Here is a 17,736-nt window from a genome sequence, read left to right on the forward strand (position 1 = left end):
TGATCTTTTGAAGGAGAGTGGCCATTACAGTGAACAGTTATTCAAAAGTTAGGTAATTCATTCATTCATCTTCTGTGCCGCACATGCTCGTTGCGGATACTGAGTGGTTAGCATGTCGGCCTCACAGTTCTGGGGTCTTGGATTCGAACCCCGGTCGATGAGTGGAGTTTGCATGTTCTCTCCAGACTTACGTGCATGTTCTCCGGGTACTGTGGTTTCCTCCCACATTCCAAAAACATACAAGGTCGGCTAGTTGAACACTCTGAATTGCCCCTAGGTATCGGCCATTCACGAATGGTTGTCCATCTCCTCGTGCCCTGCGATTGGCTTGTCACCAATTCAGCGTGTCCCCTGCTTTGTGTCAGAAGTCAGCTGGGATAGGCTAAAGCACCCCCCTCGACCCTGAGGATAAGCTGTTCAGAAAATTAATGAATATTTGTATGTCTTGGTAGCAGTCACCAATGTCATGCTTGCATCGAATAAGGTATATTAGTGTATGAAAACTTACATTTAAAAGTGATCCTCCCCTAAATGAACCTGGACATAGCACAATTCTGATTCTGAAATATATTGAAGGCATTTATAACTCAACTCCTCTGTAGTTGACATTTTAAGGTATGTTGCCTATCAACAGGGGCGGCCCGGCGGGTGAGTGGTTAGTGCGTCGGCCTCATAGTTCTGGGGTCCTGGATTTGAATCCAGGTTGGTCAACCTGTGTGGAGTTTGCGTCCACATGCTCGGGTTTCCTTGGGTACCCCGGTTTCATCCCACATTGGTTGTTCATCTACTGGTGCCCTGTGTTCGGCTGGCCACCGATTCAGGGAGTCCCCCGCCTCCGGCCTGGTGTGAGCTGGTATAGGCTTCAGCACCCCCGCGACCCTTGTGAGGATCAGCGGTTCAGAAAATGAAAAAAATAATGCCTATAAACAGACGTAAGTAGGTGGCCAGCAACCATGAATTGGGAAGGTAGTCATGCACTAACTGGATGCATTGAATAACAAGTTACTGTATGTAAGTTTCTATCTCCTCTGTGCATCATTTTATTGTTATCTCCTGCTTATGCCTGTAATGACATGTTTGTAACATTTACTTTGCAAAACACAAATAATTTTTATTTTGTTACAAAATAGAACATAAGTGAACATGCAGGTAGTCAAATTTGGTTGTAGGTTTGCTCAAGCTTGTGACAGCCCCTAGACAAGAGGAGAGAGATAAGGATGAAGAGGCGGAAGTAATACCAAGAGCAAGCCAATAAGATTGGAAACAGGCAGGGGCTCAAAGAGCAAAATGAAAGTTGTTGAAAAGATTCAAGAGATGATTAAAACGCAGGTTTTAACAAGACAATAGTGCAGAGATGCTTTGCTTTCTCAATCCATTGTAATAACTCTTTAGAAGTTCCTTTGTATCCACTCCAATAAGAGTAATTGGTGTCATTTTCAAGTGTCACATGGCACTTTTTATAAGCCAAATTCACACTTTTTAAAAATTGATTGCATATTGTAATTTAACGTTTATTTTAATTCGACATTGCTTTACACTTCTTATGAGTTTTTTTTAACTTCAAAAGATAGTACGGTCATCCCACACCACTTTGCAGCTTCAGTACGTTTTTATTTTTATTTTTTAATTAAGCATAAAAAAGTTCTAAATCATGCTGAAACTCGCAAGCGGAAGAAAGTTCCGTCTTCTGATTGCCACTAAGAAAATGGCGGAAGACAGAGTACGATTCCAGGATGTATTATTGACAACGGTGAGATATTTTTCTCGTATTTTGGAATATTTACTTTGAAAAGTATGCTTCAAATGGTCTTGTGAAGTTGTAGTTTGCATCGAAATCTCAGATACTGTGAACAGGATGTTCATATTCTCCCGTGCTTCTGTGATGACATGGTGCCACTACAGATGACGAGCTGACTGCCAGCTTGGTGCGTCAGCTGGCAGCATGTAGAACTGGATCTGAGGCTATCTTGTACTAACAGCAACAGATAGTGATGACTATCAGTTTCCATGGAAACTTAATTTCAGACAGGCTTGTGTCTGAAATCATGTCACCCCCTGCATTTTTATGCACAAGTAAATTTTACATGCATCATAAGTAGTATATACAGACTGTGGACTATTCTCATCTGTTTTATGATGTTTGTAAACAAACTTTTACTATTGCATACATTCCATTTTTGATTTAATGTAAAAGACATAGCCGCCTGATGGTGTAGAGCAGGGGTGTCAGACTCGGCTTGGTTCGCGGGCCGCGATAACGTCAACTCGATTTCATGTGTGCCGGACAATTTTAGATATAATATTTAGATTTTTTTTAATAAATTGATTAAAAGCCCTGAATATTCATTTTTTTATAGATCTAAAACCATGTTTATTTTAGCTTTTTTATATATTTTTAGATTTTACAAAATTATTTTTGAACTAAAAACACAGAAAAAAATGATTAAAAAAATATAATTATTGATTTAAAAGGGGGAAAATCAGGAAATTTAATATACATCTATACTCTTCATTTTAATTTGATCTTAAAACAGAAAGTCGGCACTCATGATTTACTTTCCCGGGCCACAAAAAATGATGCGGCAGGCCAGATTTGGCCCCTGGGCCGCCACTTTGACACATGTGGTGTAGAGGTTCACTCGCCTGACTTCAGTGTGGGCAGGTGCACGCTCGATTCTCGCTGCTGGCGGTATGATTGTGAGTGCGGATGGTCTCTCTGTGTGCCCAGCTGACTTCGGGCCAGAGGCGGGAGACACCCTGAATTGGTGGCCAGCCAATCGCAGGGCACAAGGACACAAACAACCATTCATGCTCACATTCATGCCCAGGGGCAATTTAGTGTCCAATCAGCCTACCATGCATGTCTTTGGAATGTGGGAGGAAACCGGAGTACCTGGAGAAAATCCACAAAAGCCCGTGGAAACATGCAAACTCCACACAGGTGGCTAATTTAGAATTTATTATATTATTATTTAGTGCAGCAATGAGTTGGCGTTGGCCACCCAGGATAAGTGACCAATAAGATTTTTTTGTCTTTTAAAAAAAATATCTTTTAAGGGTTTCACAACACCCAGGTATTTTGTTTATCTTTTAACCCCTTTATTTCCATGTAATTCTTTAAGTCTCATTGACGATAGATGTTCAATCATGTGGCATCCAATAATCCTGCTGTGAATTGAAATGATTTATCATTTGTAGACGTCCAATTCATTTGAAATGGCAAAGTAAAGCGGTTCAGAAAATGAATGAATGAATGAAATATGGTCATTAGAATCCAATGCTCTTTCCAATGTAGAAGTAAGTAATGATGTGAATCAACCAAATGAATCATAAATGCTGATATGTTTGATATAGACATAATGTCATAAAAAAACAAAAACAAAGAAACAAAAAAAAACACGTATTTTCAAGTTTTTATAATTGTTACATTACTTGTTTTACCCATGCTATATTGATCATATTTGATTGCTAACACACCCAAAACTATCAAAAAAGTGTGAAATTTGTTGAATTATTCATTTCAAGAGCAGTTCTTTTTATATGATAATCAATGCACTCCTATCGTACCGTCTGGCAAAATTAAATAGACAGGACCCTGAATGTGTTTATTTTAATGTGGTAATTCCATGCACAGTAGTTAATAATAATTGCAACCATAGTTGTAATTTCCTCCTGTGATACAAATTATAATCAACACCTGCTGGTTCGAGGAGGAAACTAAAGATTGCAGTTGAATGCATATAAAAAAAACAGAAAGTAGCCTCCATGTTTCTTTGCAGAATAAAGACTTACAAGTGTCTAGTTTCTATAGTAACGCAACATGAAATTGTGAAAAAAATTCAGTCATTATCCTTTCTGGAACGTTTGCCCCAGATGTTTTTTTTTTGTGGCAGTCTGCTCCTTTTCTTTACATTTTCCACACTTTTTTTTAGGTCGACAAGTAATCTGTAAAAAGGAAGTTGTGCCTTTAAATGAAAGTGAGACCAAATGTCAGATTTGTCCCGTCCGTTTGTTTTGGCATGGCTGTATATGGAGAGTATGTTTTAGAGGACCGTTTGAGAAAGTGTGTGGTGTACTATTACAATACTAGCCCGAAAATAATCATTTTTGCAATGTTCTTCTTGCTTTGCTCATTTTTCTTTAAGCGCTTTTTTACATTCTTCCTCTCCATCAACTCAGTTACTCGCATCACAGCAGAGATCTGAGTGCAACTGCACAAATTCCATTCCACTTACAGTAATGTGTTTGCATTTTGTTTTATGGTATAGTCTAACACACCATGTTACATTACCTTTAATGACAGGAGACTTAAAAAAAACAGAACTGACAAATTACTTGTAGTTGTTTTTATTATACTTGCAAATCCAAATAGCTATCGTTATTTTTATCAGCCTCACACTCAATAAAATTTAAACTTGTAACATTGAGTGAGAAGATGCTTGTTTCAATAATTTACACTTTCCTGCCCCAGAGGTCATAAATGGCCCAATGGGAATTCATACTAACCAAAGTATAAGGATTATTAACACTTAAATTATTTCATTCATTTTATACTCACAATTCAAATAGCTCAGAGAGCTATACTACATAAGTAAAAATCTCAAGTTAAACGTTATTTCCTTTGCGTATGCTTTTAGTACATTAAAGATCATAGATGTCCTTTCACTTTGGTCTTAAAAAGTACATTGAAAGTCTTTAATTTAGTTTATTCCTCATAGACAACGATTTGCGTGGAAATTGATAAATCAACGATAATTCGCCTTCAGTCGTCCCACTCTAAATGGACTGGATGTTTTTTCATCATCAATGATAGCATATGAGTTAAGAACTCATGTAAGGTCTTCTTTATCTATGTCTTAATTTTTAGTAGATTGGATTATTAGAATGGTGGTCTTAAAAAACCCCAGCAAGATGCAAATAAAATCCAGAATGTTTCTTCCAGAGAGTTCTGACAAATACATTTAAAGTGGACCATGTTACATTGGTCATAAATTACAGTCTCCTCGCCTTCACGAAACATCAACTGGTTAACGCGCGTAAATACTACACCAGTGACACTCTGAAGAAGGCGGAAACAACGCGGCGAGACATGTTAGGTGACTAAAACCTAAAAAAAAAAAAAAAAACACTGTTGTCCGTTATGAACGAACCGGTCAAAACATTACAGTCTCCTGTTTAGGATAAATTAAACCTAGTGACCCAGTAACCTTGTATAGCAGGTACAGTGATATATATATATATATATATATATATATATATATATATATATATATATATATATATATATGTATGTATATATATGTATATATATGTGTATATATATATATATATATATATGTATATATATATGTATGTATATATGTATATATATGTGTATATATATATATATATATATATATATATATATATATATATATATATATATATATATATATATATATATATATACCACTGTTGGCGGTATGATTGTGAGTGTGGATGGTTGTTTGTCTCTCTGTGTGCCATACGGGTGACTGGCGACCAGTGTGTAGTCTGCCTTTTGCCTGAAGTCAGCTGGGTTAAGCTCCAGCAACCCCCTCAACCTTTTCGAGGATGCGCGGTACGGAAGATGACATGACATATGTACCAATTAGTCTTTTGGTTGTTTTCACAGAGTTTGTCAGAAGATATGCAATTATTAGCTCAAAGTTGTGATAAATATATGGAAAAAAAATTCAGGGGCAATTTTAAAACTGAATTGTTTTCTATGTTATCAATTATTTATTTAGAAATAGTATGCCCTTAACCATATCTAAAAACAAGGTTAGGATAATGTGCTGAACCAAGATTATGTTACTCATGTTTCTCGAACATAGATTCACATTCAAACAATTTGAAGTCTTTTAATTTTTTAACCAATTTCAAGCACAAATGTGATGTAACTTAAAAATAAATAATGTTTTCTCTCCTAGTAAATGAGATTGAAGTGGTTCACTCACCTGTGACTTTGGTGAGGGCAGCAAGGTTCAGTTCAAACTCATTCATTGTGAATGGTTGGAAGCTTTTATCCTCGCTGCACCCTGTGGTTCGCTGAAAACCTGCATTCCAGGCTGAAATATTCCTTTTGTGAATTCAACTTGAGTATGCTCAAGCGTCCTGCAACCCTGAGCAACATGCAATAGGAATGGATGGCTGGATGGTTGCAGTACTAATGAATCTAAATAGTTATCTTTATAGTTATCTTTATTTGTGTTTGTTGCTCTTCCGAATAACATGCAAGGATTGCTCATGGAACCTCGTTGACGATCAGGCAGTCAAATGCGTCTACCAGATATGGAAGATGTAGTGGTAAAGATAATACTTGGTGGTCAGGGCGAGACTGTATAACTGACTGGAGATAAGTGTGGCTCCTGAACAGGAATTAAAATTCACTGCAAACCTGCACTGAAACAATGGGATCATTTTCAAAATTAAACTCACAACCCACAGTGCACTTAAAATATTACAATAATAATTAAACAATATTAATGGAATGCTATAGAATTCTGGAAAATGGCTAGAGCAGCTTATGTTGAAAAATGGCGTTCCCCTCCTCTCTCTCTGTCTCTCTCTCTCTCCCATCCTTCTCCTCTTCTGTCTTTCTCACAGTGTGGACAGTTTGGACTGCAGTTGGTTACTTAGCAACCAAAATCACATCAAAACTGTGTCAGATGCAGAGAGAACATAACACAATCAAAGTAGCTCTCCTAATCGCCATAATCAGCCACTGTGTTTATGTCTGACAGTCTCCTTTGGTAGCATGGCAAGACATCACATCATTTAATTGCATACCCACACAATAATTTCATGTGCACACATTAATTATGGTACACGGTCGATTGGTCGCCGGTCTTTTGGTCGCCGATCTTTTGGTCGCCGGTCTTTTGGTCGCCCGGAAGGTAAGTGATAATTACCATTTAAATCGTTGCTCAAATTCCCTAAATACAAACTGTGAAAGACTATTTAGTCATACTTAATGCCCTAGTAATTATTAGGCTAAAAAAAAGCTCAAAATTTCCCGGTCTTTTATTGTTTTTTTGTTGGAGAACTTGTTAAGACCCTGACTGACGTAGCTTCTTAAAGGGACAACGCATGTACATACAAACTCTTATACACTCACACGTCGGCTCAGTGAAACTACTCATGGCCATTGTTGGCTTTTATTGATGCGTAGACCGTGTTGTTTTACCTTGTTTTGTCGCCGGTCTTTTGGTCGTCGGTCTTTTGGTCGCCGGTCTTTTGGTCGCCGGTCTTTTGGTCGCCCGTTGTCGCGGTCGGGGCGACCAAAAGACCGTGACCAAAAGACCGTGACCAAAAGACCGGCGACCAATCGACCGCACACGTTAATTATGGAGTTCAAATACATCCAGCATTAGTTTTAAATAAAGTGACAAGCTTGTTTGCTGTGGTCCTTCGCAATACGCTTTTACAATCTAAAAATCTCCATGAATTTTTATTGAAGATCTAATGTTATCATAGCCTCTACCTTTTAGTAGCCTACTAAATAGGTACAGTCAACCCAGCAGCTCAAGGTCATGTTAGAAAACATGTTTCAGGTATGTTCTTTGTGGATGCGTGCATGTGTGTACATTGGACAAGGCCAGGCCCCACAAGGTGTACCTGCTCTATTTCTGGATTCCTGCATCCCTCTCATTCTTTCTGTCCTCCCTTTATCCTCTTTGACATCTGTGACACACACACAGCTACACAGGAAGTTTTTCCGTACACCAAAGAATACTGTACACTAGTACAGTATTAGCAGCAGTATTGAGTACAAGTTGTGGTATCTCATACTAGTAACAGTACTGGTACGGATACAATATTAAAATCATAATCATTGGTATAAGGGAGCACTAAGAATGAATGTACTGTTCAAGATTTACTGTAGATTCCAACTGCGGATGTTCTTACCAAGATGGTTGCGAGCTATGCGTACCATGAAAAGTAGCACATCATTGCCCGTGTTGATGATTGATGACGTCGAATTGTGTGGCGTCCGATCATACTTATATACTTACTAATATATACATTTCCGCTAGTAGCTGCTGTCTAAATTGTTTGAAGTGGGAGGGTGGTGGCCTGCCCTTTCACTTAAAATGGATTGGACTTCTAGGGCCATCACCAGCAATTAATGAGTAAAAGCAGTGTCAAAACAAGCCATGATAGCAATGTCTTTGCAGAAAAGTATATACAGTGATTTCATTCAATCATTCATCTGCCATACTGCACATTCTCGAAAGGGTTGCGGGGGTTGCTAGAGCCTAACCCGGCTGACTTCGGATGAAAGGCAAACTACACCCTAGACTGGTCGCCAGTCAGCCGTAGGGCGCACAGAGAGACAAACAACCATCCACATTCTCAATCATACCTCCACCAGTGGGAATTGACCAAAGTCAGGCACATTTCTATTCAAACATTTTTTTTCTCTCCAAAAAACGTTGTATCAAAACAGTATTATAATTGGCCGATACAACATAGCCAAGTATAAGTATTGTGAGCAGGGGCCAAGTAATTGTCTCACTACAACACTATTGTACACCATGGGCTGTCATTAAATTGAAAAAATTGAAAGAAAGCATGAGCAGAACAAGGAGAGCGAGCGAGCGAGAGAGAAAGAGAGAGAGATTGAGAAAGAGAGAGGGAGGGAGGAAGAGAGGGTGAGAGGCAGAGAGGGAGGGGCAGGGGGAGAGAGAGAAAAAGGGAGAGCAAGAGGGAGATAGAGATAGAGAGAGAGCGAGAGAGAGAGAGAGAGAGTGAGAGAGAGAGAGAGAGAGAGAGAGAGAGAGAGAGAGAGAGAGAGAGAGAGAGAGAGAGAGAGAGGGAGGGATGGTGAGAGGGGGAGTGAGGGAGAGAGGGAGGGAGGAAGAGATGGTGAGAGGCAGAGAGGGAGGGGCAGGGGGAGAGATAGAAAAAGGGAGAGCAAGAGGGAGGGAGGGAGAGAGAGAGAGAGAGAGAGAGAGAGAGAGAGAGAGAGAGAGAGAGAGAGAGAGAGAGAGAGAGAGGGAGGGAGAGAGAGAGGGAGGAAGAGAGGGTGAAAGGCAGAGAGGGAGGGGCAGGGGAGAGAGAGAGAAAAAGGGAGAGCAAGAGGGAGAGAGAGAGAGGGAGGGAATCCTGGTGTAATTGCGTCACGCCTTTCCGTGGCCTTCTCTCTTGGGTGTCGAAAGCGAGGTGGGGAGTTGTGGAGATAGAGAGATGAAAAGAGCGAGGGAGGTGACAAGGGAAAGGGGAGCGAGTTCAGGGACAGTCTGATTTATGAGGTTCTGTTTCTTGCCATCTTTGGGGACTTCTCAGAGATGAGCTGATATGGAAAGCACACATTCTTACACACGAACACATACACACACACAAGCCTTTTAGGCCTGCATCCTGCCATTACAGTCGCTAAAACCTTAAAGAAAGAACACAGCAGGAAGTGTCTGCTGTCTGTCAATACCGAGAAGGTTGGTGTAATTGAACGATGATCAAATCACTCTCACATACGGCTCAGAGTATGGACTGGAAACACCACAGTTGTTTATGATGGTGTGAAACATCACCAGAAACTAAACAGGTGAGTGACCTACCCTGTACGGCTGGGTGTTAGAAAAGATAGGAAAGAAAAAGGATGTCTCCACATACATGCTAGGAGCACACATAAAGGAAGTAAGGATAACAGAGTGTATGAACAATATCATCAGTGGTAAAAGGAGAATATGCAGCATCTCATGGTCCAATACCAGCTGCTGCTTGTCAGCTGAATCATCAATGTATTCCACTGAGAATGATCTCATCAACAAATTAGTGACTAACTGCTCAGGTATTGTGTTTAACTGACCATAGCAGAACACATTTTGCACCAGTCTACATTTCCCACAAAAATGTTGTCAGCTCAAACAAGCGACTCATTAACACATAGTGATTACCACAGAAAAACATTTGGGTTTTTGCTCTGACAGCTTTAAAAAAATTAATATTAATATTTATACATATATAAATACTGTATTTTCATGACTATAAGGCGCACCACATTACAAGGCGCACCCTCAACCCTTTATTTTTTTTCCATATATAAAGCTGTTTTATGTGCCACCAATCTTAAATGCATGGCATTCCACAAACTGTCTTTGCTTTCTAATGAAAATAATGAAAAAATAAAAACCCCAAAAGTGTCTCCTGTCTTTAGGTTCAGGGTAAATACGGTATGTGTTTTAGTTTTGTGCATATGACATAGACACACAATCTCAGCGAACCCCTTCAGTAAGGAGTGTGACTATGTCACGACATCTAATGGTATTGGGTTTACTCTCCTTTAATGAAAGGTAGATTGACTGGATCATGAAAAAAACATGAGACATGGAGGAGGCAGATGAATAGATTGCACTGGAGGTTTGAGTAGCAAAAATGAGAGCGGCAGTAAAAGATGGGGATTGGAAGTGATAGATGGTAAAGGAACATAAATGTGTCAGACAGGAAGAGTTGCAGGTGAAAGTCAAGCAACGGTGAGATACTATGCCAACTAGTCATTATTAAGTCCGATTTTCAATTTCCTCTTCACTGATAATGGTGCTTTTGCCTCGTTTGTTCAAATTTAAAGACATATTTTCTAGAAAAAAAAGTTTAAATTGTGAACTACATCACCAGTGTTTTCCTGAACTGGTTGCATAAATGTATAATCAAAAAGAAGTTGTGATTTTGGGAAAACATCAATAAAATGTGGGATGTTATTGTTTCATGAACATTTACCGTATTTCCTCACATATTAGCCGCCTCCGCGTATATTCCGTACCCTTAAAATTGACTTAAAATCGTTGAATTTTACAATTTCTCTCGTATAGATGACCCCTGATTCACAATTTTACCTCCATATTCATGGTTTTAATAGGGAGTACAAATGTGTTACTTTGAAGGAAAATCTTAAGAAAAATTATCGCACGTGGTATTTCTGAGATACTGTGTAAATCGATTGTTGGATTTTACCTTCCTAAAGGGTGTTACCCCTACGTAGACACATTCAAAATGGAAGTCACGTGAGCAGTACAACCAGGAAGTGTGTGCAGCGGTCTGAGTTGTCATCACTAGGTAAGATGGCGGCGCCCTGAGCGAGCAATGACAGGCACAGCCAAGTGTGTTTTTTCATGTTTTATGCAATACAAGTTCTACTGTATTTTTTGTTGTTATTGTTGAGCAATGTCAGTTTAGAGTAAAACACATTAAAATGAGCTGGAAGACCTCAAATCAAGATTGACTATTTTGACATTTAGAATGAAACATCACGGCAAAGACATGATTGTTCATTCATTCATTCATTTTCCACAGCACGAATTCTCAAAAGGGTTGCGGGGTTGCTGGAGTCTAAACCAGCTGACTTTGGGTGAAAGGCTGCTTACACCCTAGACTGGTCACCAGCAATGTTCCCTCTAATTTTTTGTTTGTCTGGGCAGAAAGACAACCTCCCTGAGCAAACTGAGTACCGAGCAACATCATCATTGCTCGCTATATATACACATAAATGATTTAGTAATAATAAAATGTAATGATTAATATCTATGAATGGGCGGCCCGGCGGATGAGTGTTCACGCGTCAGCCTCACAGCTTAAAAAAAAATAAAAAAATGGGGATTTTATTTTGTGAGCTCCATATGATTTGCTGTGCACAGAGAAGACAAGAGTACTGCGCAATTGCGCATGCGTGCAGCTTAGAGGGAACATTGGTTACCAGTCAGCCAAAGGGCACACAGAGAGATAAATGACCATCCACACACACAATCATACCACGATCTGCGGGAATTGAGCCCGCACCTGTCCGCACTAAAGTCAGGCAAGTGAACCTCTTCACCACGAGGCAGCTTAACATAAACCTGTGCACTGTTTTTGTACTTTGTCACAGTTAGAATAGATTATAGACAGTGTTCTTCTGATTACAACCCTCTAACAAGCTCCAAACTAGACAAAGAGGGCTATAAAATTCACCAATTGACTTAGTCATCTCTAAACAAGCACTTTTTCTGTTCGTACTTTTGTTGTGGCATTATGTGCACTGCTTTTTCACTTTGTCACAGTTAGAATAGATTATAGACAGTGTTCTTCTGATTACAACCCTCTGACAAGCTCCAAACTAGACAAAGAGGGCTATAAAATTCACCAATTGACTTTATCATCTCTAAACAAGCACTTTTTCTGTTCGTACTTTTGTTGTGGCATTATGTGCACTGCTTTTTCACTTTGTCACAGTTAGAATAGATTATAGACAGTGTTCTACTGATTACAACCATCTAACAAGCTCCAAAGTAGACACAGATGGCTATAAAATTTTACGAATTGATTTTGTCATCTCTAAATAAGCACTTTTTTCTGTTCATACTTTAGTTGTGGAATTATGTACACTGTTTTTTTCACTCTGTAACAGTTAGAATAGATTATAGACAGTGTTCCTCTGATTACAACCATCTAACAAGCTCCAAACTGGACACTCAGGGCTATAACATTTACCAATTGACTTTGTCATCTATAAACAAGCACTTTTTTTTCTGCTTGTACTTTTGTTGTGGCATTGTGTTGGATGTGGCTTTACTATTATTACCAAAATGTGAAACAAGAGTGGTTCTTTGTTGTAGTTTCTCAAATGCTCTTCACTGTCCATTACAAACTCAGCTCTACTCTATGCTATTTTTTTTATACCAGCACTGACCTGACAGCTCAACTCGAGTGGGCTTATCTTATTCCTGCATGCATGCGTGCGTGCAGGCACTCTATGAGATCTTTCAGTGTTGTCTTCATGTGGTTGTGTATCCATGTATGCTTACAAGGTTATATTTGAGAATCATGGTTGGGTGTGCATGCAAGTTTAGTTATACTTTGTATGTTTGGCACAACCCTTGATACACTGCCTTTTATTATAAGGTCGGATGTCATGTTTCATGCTACTATTATCCTTTTAAAGATCCACTATAACAAATTATTGTCTGTACATTTTGTAATAATGTTTTATTGACAATATAAATATAGTACATAGACATCTGCTGTTTTGGGGGATGTGCATGGAATTCAATGATTCAGCTGTTATTTCCATGTTCTCTCTGGGTACTCTGGTTTCCTCCCAAATCCTAAAAACATGCAGGGTAGGCTGGTTGAACACTCTAAATTTCACCTAGGTATGTGTGTAAGCGTGAATGGTTGTCTTTGTCTTCTTTTTGTCTCAACTGGAAGGTATTTCAAACTACATTGGGCATTTGATCTAAATGTTATCTGACATTTTTTTATTGGTTGGGACTGTCAAAGATTTCACATTTGAACCTTAACTCCTTCATGCACATGGTTCGAACACGTGTCCATGTTGGTGATCCTCCTCAACTGTGTCACTCTGGGGATGTTCCGGCCTTGTGAGGATGTCACATGTCTGTCAGAGTGGTGCCGCGTTCTCCAGGTTTGTAAATTATTGATGATGTGGCTCTTTGCAATCCTTCTGCTGTGAAATTAGATGAGATTGTCAATAATTTATTACTCGTAGCTGTCCAATCCATTTGCAGTGGGAACGGTGGCATTTCATTCAAAGTAAGAATTCCCACTTCAAAAGGATTGGACGTCTTAAACTGTCAAAGACTTCCATTGAGTTATCCCGAAGGAAAAAACATTTAGACCTAGTCAAAATCTATTCCCATAAAACTACAAGCAAAAAGACTTAAAATGCCACTGTAAAATGAAGAATTTTGATAGAGATTATTCTCTTAGAATTGATTACGAAGAATTGCAGCCCTATGGTTTAGTGTACCGGTAAATAATTTATGGGCTGATTGTAATGTTCAAAGGCACCTGAGTTAACCAAGCAATCAAGGTGCCAAGAAAAGTGATTCTGAATATATAATATTCCACTTTGGTTAGAGTTAGACATTTCATATTATGCCATAAAAAGACATGGTAATGGTAATTTGCTAATATACATTTAACATCAGGCTCAGATCAACAAAACTTCTATCCACCCTTTCCTACTTCTTCTCTTATGTCATTTGTTTAATATGCTTTGTAGTCAAAAATGGAAATATACTACATATCATGGCAATACTAACTGTCTAATTTCATTTATTTATCAATATGTAAAACAAACTCCTACTCCTGTTCTGTCTGTTTTCCCATCAGGTTTTGGATGATTGTATATTTGCTTTCTTTGCGGTGGAAATGATCATCAAGATGGTGGCTCTAGGGATTTTTGGCAGCAACTGTTACCTTGGCGACAAATGGAACCAGCTGGACTTTGTCATCGTCATGGCTGGGTGGGTGTCCCAAAATGTTATTTTCTCCTACCCCCAAATTTAAAACTGTAACCACTTATGACTGAATGACAGTGGTGCGTCCCTGTGTTGTTGTTTTTTTAACACACAAAAGTAACTCATATACAAACACACATTCAGTGTTTTACCCCTTTGGCGTATTTTCTTCAGGGGGTTTATATAAAAGCAACTGTTTGTTTGTATGCCTCTGAGTAATGCTAACGGTAGGCCTCAACATTATCCAACCAACCATTCATGCTTGTGAACAATCTCAAAAATTCCATCAAGACACTAGCAAAATAGAGTTGACACTCAGAATCTTCTGTGTTTGCAATTTAAAAAAACTAAATAATTAATCCGCGCGGAGACCCGGTGACGTGAGTGGTTAGCGCGTCGGCCTCACAGCTCTAGGGTCCTGGGTTCAAATCCAGGTCATGTCCATCTGTGTGGAGTTTGCATGTTCTCCCCGGGCCTGTGTGGGTTTCCTCCGAGTACTCCAGTTTTCTCTGAGTACTCCAGTTTCCTCCCACATTCCAAAGACATGCATGATAGGGTGATTGGACACTCTAAGGCAGGGGTGTCAAACTAATTTTTTTGTCGCGGGCCACATGGTAGTTTCAATTACATCCGGAGGGCCGTTATGTCTTCCCACTAGGCTGCCAAAATTAATCGATTAATAAATTGACAGCTTTCTTGATCGTGCTAATCGATTGGACATTCAAATTAGTACAATTTTTTGCAATTATTGATTGATTTAAAATGAGGAAACAGGAAATAATCTACAATCTTCATTTGAATTTCATCACAAAACAGAAAGTTGGCACTCATCATTTACTTTCTCGGGCCACACAAAATAATGCGGCGGGCCAGATTTGGCCCCCAGGCCACCACTTTGACACATGTGCTCTAAGATATGGGTGTGAGTGTGCATGGTTGGCTGTCTCCCTGTGACCTGTGATCGGCTGGCCACCAATTCAGGGTGCCCACCGCCTCTGGTCCTAAAGCGGTTCATAAAATGAGATGAGATGAGAAAATAAATAATTAAAGTAAAAAACAGGTAGTCTTACCTCTACTTATGAAATTAAATCACTCTAAAACGTGTTTTGGAACTTGGATTTTTCGCTAGTAGAGCAGTATTTTTAATGTAAATTCTCAAATTCGTTCCACGGTCCTTAAAAAGAAACTAACAACAAAACCCTTTAAAAATTATCATAGTTCCACAATTTTGTATGAAATATGTGAAAAACACCCAAAAATAAAAGTAAATTATGAGAAAATTATTTATTAATGTATTCAAATGAATAACGAGCATGCAAAAACATTTCATGCAGGAGTACAGTGCAGTGTAAGGAGGAAGATATCATTAGCACACGAACATATGCACATAAAAACACGTAAACAAATTCAAATTATAAATTAAAAACAACTCCGTACTTATTAAATAGAACTCCAAAGGACTATAACAGTCTCTCCATCATGTCGTTCACTACATAGAGGCCATGCCAAGGAGTCGTCGCTTTAAAAAAAAAATCTCCTTCAGTAGTGTAGTACTAATGCCAGGAGGTGGGTTTCAAGTGGTCACTATTGCCAGTCAAAAAGAGTTGGTTTTTCGAGGCTCCAATAGGAAGTCAGTGGAGTGTCAGGCAGGAGGCAGGACAATTTCCAAATAAAATAACAGACACAGGAAATGTATTCATCTTTTGGTGGAGGATTTCGTAAATTGGATCTTGTTTTTATATATTGGAAGGTTATTTGCATATCAAAGTGTTTCATAACCTGAAAATGTTGTATTTAGACGCATTTGTAAGTAGAGGTATAAATCTATATGATACGGTATATAAACTGAGTGCGATAGTGTTATTGATTTTGGATCAGAATTTAAGGAACAAGGTCGCCCGGTGGACGACCTGTTAGCCCGTCGGGCCTCCAGTTCTGAGATTGAAACTTCAATCCCAGTTAGGTTCTGACCTTCCTGTGTGGAGTTTGTAAATTCTCCCGAGGCTAGCGTATTTTTTCTTAGTTATTTCGGTTTCCTGACGCATCCTAAAACATGCATGGTACGCTGGGTGAACACTTGCCCCAAATTGCCCCTAGATATGAGTGTGAGCATAAGGGTTGTTTATCTAGTTGTGCCCTGCGATTGGCTGGCTACCAATTCAGGGTGTCTCCTACCTGTTGCCCATGGTTGGCTGGGTTAGTGTTGGGGTTATTCTGGATAATATTATAGATGTATGCATTTTAATTACTTTTGTATAAGAGTGTCTTTAATTTGAGACTGAGGAAAACTCGAGGTCACCCTGCTGGCTCCAGCTTGTTGACGTAACACCTCACCCTCCAAGGACTGTTTACTGGGAGATACACCCCGCAACCCAGACACCCAGATGCAAGTTCGCAATGAAGATCTGCGAAGGACTCATAAATTGCTTTGACTGGGACGCCGGCAGTTTACCTTATAAAGAAATTATTATGCTTATACTGCAAATTCTTACGCAGGTGTTTTGGTTTCGATCGAATATGAGCAGTTGTTTTTTTTACCTTAATGGTGTTATTCGGTTAGCTTATGCGATTGTTTTGAATCAGATTACATTAAATGTTTTCAGTATGTCGCGACTAAATGGAGAGAAGAGTATGCCGCTCTTCAGAATCCTTTTGAACGAAGGCGAGTTATGAGTGATTCTCCTTGCAAGTTGTAACCAGTGTATGTTTAAAGATGTCTTCCATGTTAATTAAATTGTATTAATAATTAATCCATCAGTTAGCCTCCAGCACCGCCACAACCTTTGTGAGGATAAGCGGTATGGAAAATGAACAAATAAAAAAAAAGCAATGCAACTATGACATGTCGAAAGCGCTCTCAACAAATACTGCATGCTTGAAGCCCTTATTAAAATATAAGCCTAATATTATTTTAGTAATGCCAGCTTTGGTTGTGTTCAAAGTGAGTAACATAGAAAACATTCCTGTATCTGTATTTTTAGTGTATTGGAGTACTCGCTGGATGGACAGAATGCCAGTTTCTCAGCCATTCGTACTGTACGTGTCCTGAGGCCTCTACGAGCCATCAACAGAGTGCCAAGTAAGTCCATGTTTGAACATTTGCTGAAGCAGGTCACAATACCTTTTATGTACAGCTTTACTTGATTCAATATTGCTCAGTGACATTTTACCCTCAGATGCTTCAGTTCATATCTGATTCGTTGGTTGCCATTGAGGGTGATAGACATTTAATCCAATTGCCTAGCAGGCTGGCAGCGACTGAAGCGATTGTTCGAAGAATGGACGTTTGGTAGAACGGACGTTTGGTCGCCAGATTGTTACTGTTGAAACCAGCTCTCAAAATTATAATCATGAGAGAGAGTGTTTAATATCTAAATATCTAATATTAAAATATTAACAGTAAACTCTGTCATAATTTGACAGCGAGCGAACCCGGCGACCAAACGTCCGTTCTACCAAACGTCCAGTCGACCAAACG

General features: G+C 39.1%; 1 protein-coding gene across 2 annotated transcripts in view; it reads left to right on the forward strand.

The window, feature by feature from the left end:
* The window catches only part of cacna1ha (calcium channel, voltage-dependent, T type, alpha 1H subunit a), a 99,465-nt gene that overhangs the window by 26,812 nt on the left and 54,917 nt on the right, over nt 1-17,736 (forward strand). For both annotated transcript variants that reach the window (XM_077618423.1, XM_077618424.1), the window contains exons 3-5: nt 13,308-13,420; nt 14,131-14,264; nt 17,240-17,337. In XM_077618423.1, the coding sequence (XP_077474549.1) occupies nt 13,308-13,420; nt 14,131-14,264; nt 17,240-17,337 (345 nt within the window). The remainder of the gene's footprint in view (nt 1-13,307; nt 13,421-14,130; nt 14,265-17,239; nt 17,338-17,736) is intronic.

Source organism: Stigmatopora argus, chromosome 14 (genome assembly GCF_051989625.1).
Source record: "Stigmatopora argus isolate UIUO_Sarg chromosome 14, RoL_Sarg_1.0, whole genome shotgun sequence".
Classification (NCBI taxonomy): Eukaryota; Metazoa; Chordata; class Actinopteri; order Syngnathiformes; family Syngnathidae; genus Stigmatopora; species Stigmatopora argus.